The sequence below is a fragment of the Mus caroli genome, chromosome 14 (assembly GCF_900094665.2).
Source record: "Mus caroli chromosome 14, CAROLI_EIJ_v1.1, whole genome shotgun sequence".
In the NCBI taxonomy this organism is placed as follows: Eukaryota; Metazoa; Chordata; class Mammalia; order Rodentia; family Muridae; genus Mus; species Mus caroli.
This window is the reverse complement of record NC_034583.1, coordinates 13,010,229-13,020,390: the sequence shown is the minus strand read 5'-3', so window position 1 is coordinate 13,020,390 and position 10,162 is coordinate 13,010,229. Positions and strand designations below refer to the sequence as shown.

At 51.3% G+C, this 10,162-nt stretch overlaps 1 protein-coding gene across 1 annotated transcript in view; it reads left to right on the top strand.

The window, feature by feature from the left end:
* LOC110309654 (potassium channel subfamily K member 17-like) overlaps positions 1–3,479 on the top strand; it is a 10,149-nt gene extending 6,670 nt beyond the window's left edge. Inside the window, 1 exon segment of the mRNA XM_021182384.1 lies at positions 3,394–3,479. Within this exon segment, the coding sequence (XP_021038043.1) occupies positions 3,394–3,479 (86 nt within the window).
* The last annotated feature ends 6,683 nt before the right edge of the window (positions 3,480–10,162 follow it).

Below are 10,162 nucleotides of genomic sequence, written 5' to 3'. Positions count from 1 at the left end.
AGAGAGAGAGAGAGAGAGAGAGAGAGAGAGAGAGAGAGAGAGAGAGAGAGAGTATTCTGTAGATATCATTCTGGAGATGGAAGAGGCATCACCCACTAAGGAGGGAGGGGCAGAGACATGGTGCCATCACTTGTGACCATAGGAGTGAGTGAAGGGACAACCAGGGCTCCTCTGCTCAGGAAGCCACTCTGAGGAAAGTGGGGCAAACTGCTCAGTCTCTTGCACTATATATAGCTCCCTGCCCTGAGCCTAGTCTGAAGTCCTGGATGCCAGAGGGGCTGCTGGGAAAGCAGCGAGGCCCACCATGGTTCTCTTCGGCTGCCCATCATTGCTGCCGAGGACGCTACAGAGAGCCCTGTGCTGCTTCACCATGTACATGGAGAAACTGAGGCCTGGAGAGTGGCAGAGTAAGGCCCCACAGGCAAGTCAGGGCAAATCTAGGGTGGATCCCCAAATCATAAGTGTTCTGGAAATTTCCACACCTCTTTCCCAAACCTCAGCTCTCTTGGTTTTTTTAGAAATGGACTAACCTCTTTCTTGGGTGGGAAAGCTCATCCCCTACACACACACACACACACACACACACACACACACACATACACACACACACCCCACACCACACCACACCACACCACACCACACCACACCACACCACACCACACCACACCACTCACACACACACAGTCATGGAGTATCATTGTCCCTGTCTGAAGCCAATAGCCAGGGTCACCCTAGACCCCAGCCACCAGTTCCACCCACGGTCTGCAATTGCTTTAGCTGCTCAGTGGAGTGCCAGCCAGCTGTCAACCCTTCTGCCAAAAAATGAAATCAAGCCAGGAGCTGGAGCTGGAGCTGCTGCCTGGGTTCAGCACTGGTTCTGCGGATCACATTTGGTACCGCAGAGGAATCAGCTAGCCACATAACCCTAGCAGTTTAAGCCAGGCTGCCAGCCAGGGCCAGGGCCACTGGCCAGGTCTGATGCAGGACCAGCAGGACAGGAAGGGAATGGAGGATCGTCAGGACAGGAAAGGCTGTGGGGACCTAAGAGTCAGATCCCTACCTCGCAAAGGATCCCAATTTGATGAAGGAGACGGGTCAGGCTCCCAGAAGCATATAGAGAAAAAGGAAACAGTGCTACAGAGCGGGACTAACACAGGAGTCAGCTAAGTCTCGGGGCAACCCCTTCTGTTTCTTTTCTGGGCCATGGCTGATGCAGTACATCTGGGCACCATGGGTAAGCACTTGATGAGCAGCTCCAGTCCGTGGGAGTGTGTAGCACTCAGTGGTTTTTTTTAGCATATATGATCCCAGAGACAGTCATGTGGAAAGGGTTCTTTTGTCACAAGGAAGAAGACACAGCGTGTGGCAGGCTGTTCTCTGAGAAGGATGTCTGAGTCGACATGCAAGGATGATGGGAACTATCACAGGCCCAGAGCAACTGGAAATAAGGACCTGTGGGAGCCCAGGGAACCATGGGTGCCAGGATCCAGAGAGAAAAAGAGAACAATAGAGCCCAGAAGCCGCGATGTAAGGTGGTTTCTAAATCCAAAAGGGGAGATGCCCTCTCCTTTGTCACGAATACAGCATTCTCAGATGGCAGTCATTGCTGCTAGGGACAGAGGCAGGACACTTTAGCAGCTCCATGGCTCTTCCCAAACTTCCTGGCTGCTACTACCCGCCCCATTTCAGCCAAAACAAAACATATAGAGCTAAGTGGGTAGAATGTCCCTGTAGCATGCCTCAGGCTCTGGGCTTGATCCCCAGCATCTTATGACTGTGTGTGGTGGCACACACCTAAAATCCCAGCATTCAGGAGGCAGAGGTAAGGGGGGATCAGGTCAACGTCATCTTCAGCTGCATAGCGAGTTTGAGGATAGACTGGGCTAGGTTAGACCATGTCTCAAAAATAATCAAATGGGCTGGAGAAATGGCTCAGTGGTTAAGATCACTTGCTGCTCTTGTGGAGGACCTAAGTTTAGTTCCCTGCCCCTACCTGGTGGCTCGCAGCTAAGAGTTCTAGGTGATCTCTTCTGACCTACAAGAGTACCAGGCACACACACGGTGCACAGTCATACATGCTGTCAAACCACTCAGGGATCCCAGTTTCTGTCTGACTAACCACAGGTCAACCTCCTTTGACCTCCCCTTTCCCCAGGCAGGGATCCTCCTTGAGCGTATCCTCTGTGGTACAATAGTATTGTGTCCCTGTGGATCCTCTTCGGGATGGCCTGGCTGGCTCTGATCTTCAGGCTGATCCTGTTCCAGCTGGAGATACTGGAGGTGGAGGACATGGGCGCTTGCTCACACTGCTCCAAGAGGAACTTGAAGGCCTGAAACCGGAGGCCAGGCCAAGAAAGGAAACATGGAATTCTGCTTGTAAGCTGCTGCTTTGACAGGTCAGCATCTTGAAACTTGTGCTCAGGTTATGAACTGTGACAAGGACAACTAGCTGTACTCCACAGCCGTGGTGGGTCTTCCTTCCCAGACTTCTGATTTTAAGCAATAATTCCCATCCTTCTTTCCAGCTAGGTTCAGGTAGATGACAGATAATTCAAGTCCATCCATAGATTGCCCCCCTGTAACTTATGGGGTGTGACTTTGGACATAAAGAACACCCCCTCTTCCCTTACTTCTTTATTCTTGCCTTCTGCAGTGTTGATGTGCTGTCTCAAACTCTAGCAGCCATATTGCATGAGGTAGAGACCATGGTGACTGAAATTGGTTGCACAGTAACAAAAGAAGCTTGGAGTCCTGGTCACCTCGCTCTCATTGTAGCAGACAGGAACTGAGCACTGTTTGACTTGACTCATGTAAAAGCAATAAATGTCATATTTGAAACTGTTGTTTGGGTGTCTATGGCACAGTAAAATCTAAATTCACAATTTTACATACATATCCAGAAACTGACTATAGAGAGAGGCAATGCCTACCCTGGGAGAGCTTGCCCAGGATTGGTGGAGGGGTTGACAGAGAGGATGGGAGATTCCTGAGCCCTCTACCCTCAGACACTACAGAGGAATCCACAGGGCTTTTGATGATTCCCAGGGCCGATCCAGTAAACAGGTATGGCAAGAACCTGGATAGCTACTGGATCCTTAAGCCACAGAGAAGCATGAACAAACTGATGACCTGTCCCAGCCTCCCTTCCTGTCCTCTGCCTTGGAAGGCTCAGTTTAAACAGCTCAACTATCTACACTGTGTTCTCCCCGTGTCTCCAGTTTCCCTGCCTCTCCTCTGGCCTTGTGACCACAGCAGCACAGAGTGGGTCTCTGCAGTCCAACCATGCACATGCAGGCTCCCCAGGCCCAGGCAGTATCCTGGGTTTATCTGAGCCAGTGGGGTTCTTGGCCCTAATGGGCTCCTGTGACTCTGTTCCCTCCGTTGCTCTGATAGGGATTCTACCCTCTGTGTACCAACCCTTCAGACCTAGGGCCTCCTGGAACTGGGTCAGCGGCAGCCTTTTGGCCAAGAAAGCCTGAAAGGCTGTTACAACACCCTGTTTGCGCCATCTGATCCACTCCGAGGTGGGCCAAGGCCAGACAGGTCCAGAGCCAGACCAGAGTAAAGGCTCAGGCCCTCTTCCAGAAACTTGGGTCTGAATAGAGGAAGCAAGGATGAGGCAGAGGTGTGCTCTCCACTAATAGGATCTGGCAATTCAATGCTCAGGAGAGTCTCTAATTGACCTCTGTTACTTTGCCCCCCCCCCCCACAAGCCAGGTGCCCTTGGAAGAGCCCTTTCTCCTCTCCCACCAGGACCCTGGTGCTCAGAAGTGCTTGCTTCCAGCAGGAGACAACTTAATAGGGAGGGTGTCCAAGAGAAGGCTGATGATTGGCCAGATTCTTACACTTGTGCACCAATGGGAAGAATTGTTGATGTTCAGCCCTCCAAATCTGCCTAAGTAGCCAGCACAGTAGGCCTTGCCTGTATTCCCAGCATTGGGGAAGTTGAAGGCAGGAGGGAGAGAGAGAGAGAAACAAGAACAAGAAGAACAAGAAGAAAAGGAAGGAAGGAAGGAAGGAAGGAAGGAAGGAAGGAAGGAAGGAAGGAAGGAAGGAAGGAAGGAAGGAAGGAAGCACCACTGGGGAGGATGCGCAGAGGGAGGCAAAGGGAGGCAAGGAAGTCAGGAGAGGCTAAGCAGAGAGGCTGAGTCTGAATTGCTGCCTGCAGGACCAACATCATTCTGCAGGCTCAGATGTGGCCACCCACTGCCCACAGACAGAAAGGATGCTCCAAAGCAGGCTAATGGGGCTAGGTGTGCAGCCTACCTCCCTGGGTAGGAGCCTCAATTCTGCCCTGTCAGGCTCTGTTGCCCCAGGCAAACTCGGGAGTGATCACCAATTTCCCTCTGCAACACAGATAAGATCTCCCAGGATTGATGACTAAGTTTTGCAAAGAACTCTAAGCAATGTGTCAGCCCCTGTGAGCACACATGCCTTCCCAGCCAGGTCGGTGGACAAAGGCAGGAGGAAGCACCGCTCTGCAGGCCCCGGCTGACGTGGCACCTCTGCTGACCTCTTTGGAGGCCAGGGTTGATCTGAGCTCTGCCCCCAGGAGCTCCCTGCTGACACTATCCCATGCTGGCCAAGATGAGGGGCTCTGGACATCCGTGACTCATGGGGGAGCGTCCAGGCAGAGTCTAAGAACTGTGGGCCAAGTGTGCTTCCAGGGACCAGCCACAGCTGCTCCAAGATGCTTCCTGCAGCCAGAGCTTGCTCTTCTGTCCCTCCAGCACTTACTGTCCTGACTACATAGCTTCCGGCATGATCCAAGCATGGGGATGCTTCCCTCTAAGATACCTTTATCATTATTTACATCTTGTCTTGTTCAGGTTTGGTTTTAAGTTTTTGAAATCAGGTCTCGTGGGATCCAGGCTGGCCTTGAACAGACTGTATAGTTAAGGCCGATTCTGGACTTATTTTCCTGTCTTTACCTCCCAAGTATTAGGATAAAAATGTGCATATGATCGGGAGCGCTGGTTTAGTCTCTGAAATTGTTTTGGAGGGACAATAGTTGCTAAGGCCATCATGAAGGTGTTACTGGGTATAGTGACACACAACTTTAATCCCAACATTTGGGAGACAAAGATAGGCAGATCTCCATGAATCTGAGGCCAGCCTGGTCTACATATTCAGGCCAGCCAGAGAGATACATAGTAAGACACTGTCTTTTTTGTCTTTCTTTCTTTTTTTTTTTTTTTAAAGTCAGCAGGATGGTTCAGTGAGTAGAATCACTTGCCACGAGCCTGATGACCTCAGCCCAGCCCCCAGGCCCCGAGTGCTGGAAGGAGAGACCCAGCTCCTATCAATTGTCTTCTGACTTCCACATGAATTCCACAGGACATAAACACTGCTCCCAAACACGAATAATCAATCAATAAATTCTAGCCAAGTCAGGCGTGGTGGCGCAGATCTGTAAGCTACTTAGGAGGCTGAGGCAGAGTGACTGCAAGTTCAAAGCCAGACTGGGTTTGAGTTCAAGGGCAGCTTAGGCAACTTGGCAAGAAGAGCCTGTCCTAAAATTAAAAGTGAGAAGAGGACTGGGGCTGTAGCTTGGCTGCAGAGTGCTCGCCTAGCATGTTCAGAGGGCAACAGTAAACACAAAGAAGTCCTTTCAGGTAGTCCAGAGAGGTGTCCTTCGTGTCCTACACAGTGTCAAGCATCTATCTCCTCTCACCTATGAGAGAGGAGGTGGCTCTGAAATCTTTGCCTTTATCTCTGTCTCCTCACCCCAAGGAGCTCCCCACCTTACCCAGCCAATTAACATCAACCAATTGCCCCCCCGCCCCTGCCTCTCTCTGAAAGAAAGAAGACCTAGCCATGCTCACCAGGCCTTAAGTTCATTGGGCCTCAGTCCCCTGAGCCCCCCTGCCCCTCAGTTGCCTTCTCTGGATCTTCAGCCTGGAGAAAGCAATGCCAGGAACCAGCCTCTGAAGTATTTGATTGACTCCACAGAAGCTTGTGAACCCCTAAGACTGAACCAACTTTGTGAGACTCCCATCCCAAGGCCCCAGGCCCTTATCTCACCACATCCCCACCCTGGGCTGCAGGCCAGGAGCTCGTCGTCCTGAAGTAGACCTGCTGACCTCCACCCTCATCAGGCCACCCGCAGGACTGTTTCCCACCCAGCCACACTGCTCCAGCCTCCCTCCCTGCACTTGTCCCCTGCCTTCCTTCACCCTTGGCTGGACAAAGTTCTGTCTGAGTAAAACCTTTCTTGGAGCTACAGAGAAATCCCCCAGTCTAATCCCTATACCTTACCTGGGATCTGGTGCTGATGTCCAACCAAAGTGGAATCTGTCCCTGCTCTACCCCCCAAAACTGGCCATAGCATGAAGATTAGTGCTTCTCACTTTCCTAATGCTAAGACCGTTTGATATAGTTCCTCATAGCCTTCATAGCCCAGCCAATTAATAATTTTTTAATAATAAAAATTATTTTTGTGGTTACATCATAACTATAATTTTGCTACTGTTATGACTCATAATGTAACTATCTGATATTCAGTGTATCTGATATACAACTGCTGTGAAAGTCATTTGGCCCCTAAAGGTTGAGAACCACTGATGAAGACTCCTGTGTTCTGACTTCTCCCCATACCACCCTCTGACACATTCGTACAGTTCTTTCTTTGACAGGTGTATCTGCTCTATAGCTGCTCTATAGTTGGTCATTCGTTCACTGGCAATGGTTATTGAACAGACTGTGGTAGATACCAGAAGCTCATGTTCAGGGCTCTATCTGTAAACTTAAGTACCCACTGAGGTCTCAGAATCTATCTCCCTGCAGACAAGAGGAGATCCATATAGCCATTCATCCCCCTCCCTGAAGACTGTGCTTTGAACAGGGCCTGCTCACCTGGCTTAAGGACATAGTGTCTATCTAGGTGGTCCTTCCCCTAGTGTGATGCCTGGGTAGAGCTGGGTCTTCTTTTATCCTTCTGGCCTCAGCTTAGATGGTCCACTCTTGTCATTGCTGGAAGCTGCACCATCCTTGGAGCTCACACACACACACACACACACACACACACACACACACACACTGGGCATTACCTTTGCATTATGCAGCTGGGGAAAGTACCAGCTGCTCCCTGCAAGGTCATGCCAGGTCCGTTATCCAGAGAACAGAGAACATCAGGCTACTGCAGCAGCAGGAACAGGGACTCAAGCAGGAACTAAATCCGAGGAGAGTGACACTCAGTTAACCTGACCCCAGAGCCACTCCAGTCAGCAAGATGATAGAAACTCTGTTTACTACAAGGTGACCACAAGATAAGTCACCCATGCTTGCATCTGTCCTGGTGATGACAGTGACAAGAGGGGAGGAGAAGTTTTCTTGAAATGTCTAGTCTTATAACTCCTGGTTTCATGGAAAGGCCTAGAAGTTCAGAGGGTGATCCTCCTGCCTCCTAGCAGGAAACCACTCCAAGGCCTTTGGAGCAGGAGAAAATTTGCTAAGTTGTGCCTCCCAGTCCTACCTGAGTTCTCTTGCAGTATCGTATCATTCAGATCTCTGTGCCTCTGGGTCAGCCACCTGTCCTTGGGGTGGCCAGTGCCTCTGGGCCAGCCACCTGTCCTTGGGGTGACCAATCATCCCAGGATTCTCAGAATCATTCTGGAGAAGCGCCATACCCAAGGGTCCCCTTAGTCCTGGGAACAGTGGAACAAATGTCCTGGTCTTCCCCCACCCTACTGCCCCAAGCAAGGAGCAGGTTTGTCCACAGGTCCTCACAGGGAGCAAGTATTTCATCCCAAATGGGCATGGAAGGGGACACGGAGGCTCCTAGTTCATGGGAGTGAACCAAGCACCAAGAACGTTCTATAACATCTGTCTCCTCTGTTGAACTCCCCAATAGCTGAGAACAGAAGGATCTAGCCCCAAGCAGCTTATCTGGGGAAACACAGAATTAAAGAAGACTCAAAAAGACACACAACAGTGGCAAGCAGCTGGCCCCTGCAAGCAGCCAAGTCAGCTACAGAGGACATTTTTGAAAGGCTGGGGAAAGCATGTCTCCTGAGGCAGCAGCCTTCAAGGAACAAGGAACAGATCTCAGGGAGAGCGGGGACACTAACTCCCAGCTCTGTGGCCTAGAGGTCTGCAAAGCACACATGAGAATGGTGGGTGCATGGTGGGCCCTGCCAGCATCAGCCTCCATCGGCCTCATCACTCATACAGGGTGCCGGAGGTGTGAGATGAGACATGATGCCTGCCTAGGTGTGGGAGGGGCCTCAAGGCAGCTGAGAAGAGCAGTGTCTGGGAAGCTGAGACACAGAGGGAGGGATGATGAAGAGTGAAGAGGCACAAACAAGGAAAAGACTTGGGGTGAGGGGAAGGAATAAGCAGGAGGAGCAGAAAGTAGGGAGGGAGGAAATGAGAAGGGAAGAAAGAGGGGAGGGAGGAAAAGAGCCCGAGGCAGGAGAAAAGGTGACAAGAAGGAATTCATCACGAGGAAGCTCGTTATAAGCCAGGTGGGGTGGTGCGTGCCTGAGCGCCCAGCTCTGGGAATCTGGAGATAGGAGGCTCAGGATTTCGAGGTCAGCCTTGGAGACTCCGCGAGTTGGAGGCCAGCCTGGGCTACCCTGAGACCCTGTTTCAAAACTACAAAGACAAAAGGAAGGAATAGAAGAGAGGAATCGAAGGAAGAAGAGAGGGAGGGAGTGAAGGAGGAAGGGAGGGCTGAGTGTTTGACCCAGAGGCTGAAAACTTGCCCGGTAAACACACCAACTCCAACATGGCAAAAACTGAAAAATAAACATAAAAATCTCCATCCTCCAGCTAACAATGAGGGAGAGCCAGAGCCTCTCTTATCCTAGAGGTTACAGAGGTCAGGGGAATGCTGGGTCCCACCCAGAGCAGAGGTGAGGGAGGCTTCTCAGGGCTGAGCTTTTAGGCCAGGAGCCAGAGCGTTGAAGGAAGAAGGTCTTGGGGCGGGTGCGGAGCCAGCCCGGGGCCAGGTACATCCAGCTAGCCTAGAGGGAGGAGGCCAGCAGCTAATACCGCACTGCACAAATATTGTTGTTTTGACTGCTCGTGGGATTGTGTTATTTTCCCAGGGAACCACAAGCATGATGTGTGAGCTCATTTCAGAGCAGGGCCCACAAGGAGAACGGTAGCCTCTGGCTTTGCCTTTCCTCTTCCTGATCAGGCACGCATACTCGAGCACCCTCCCCACCCCCCCCAACTCCCCCCCCCCCCCCCCCCCCCCCCCCACACACACACACCCGGCACAGAACCCAGAGCCCTCATTCTGTTTGCAGCTCATTGGCTTCTCTTGGAGGCGGCTCCCACATACAGCAATAGCTGCCTCACAGGGCTGAGAGGAAGGGATGGTAAGAGTAGCCAGGAGTGTGCTGGGGACATAACTTGGTAGAGAAGTTAACTAGCTTCACACAAAGCCCTGGATTTGATCCCCAGCAACACATAAATGAGGCATGGTCCAGTTCCCGGGAGCTCCGGGCGGTCTGGCCTGTTGACACTGTTGCTCCCTCCATGGGGCTGCAACCCCTCAGCTCCCTCAGTCCCTCTCCAACTCCTCCATCGGGGAGGCCACCCATGGTGCTGGCCACATATGTGGCAGAAGATGGCCTTGTTGGACATCAACAAGAGGAAAGGCCTTCGGGCGTGAAGGTGTTCAATGCCCCAGTGTAGAGGAATGCCAGCGTGGGAGGATGGGAGTGGGTGGGTGGAGGAGCACCCTCATAGAGGCAGGGGCAGGGGGAATGGGGTAGGGGATTTCCGAGGGGGAGACCTGGAAAGGGGAAAACATTTGAAATGTAAATAAAGAAAATATTCAAGAAAAAAAAGTTTAGAGGAGGAGAATATTGGTTTGTCATCTAAAAAAAAAAAAATGAGGCATGATGGCACATACTTGTAATATCTGTAATCAGCGGGTTGAGGTAGGAGGATCAGTCTCCAAGACTAGCCTTGGCTGCACTTAGTTTGAGGGTAGCCTGGGCTAGGTGAGAGCCTATTTCAAAGAAAGAAGACAAACAGAAAAAGCTGACCAATTATAAATTTCATCACTATCTGTAATGGTCCATTTTAACAGTCAACCTTATTGGATTAAGAAATACCTAGTGGCTGGGGCTGGAGAGATGGCTCAGCAGGTAAGAGCACTGACTGCTCTTCCGAAGGTCCTGAGTTCAGATCCTACAACCACATGGTG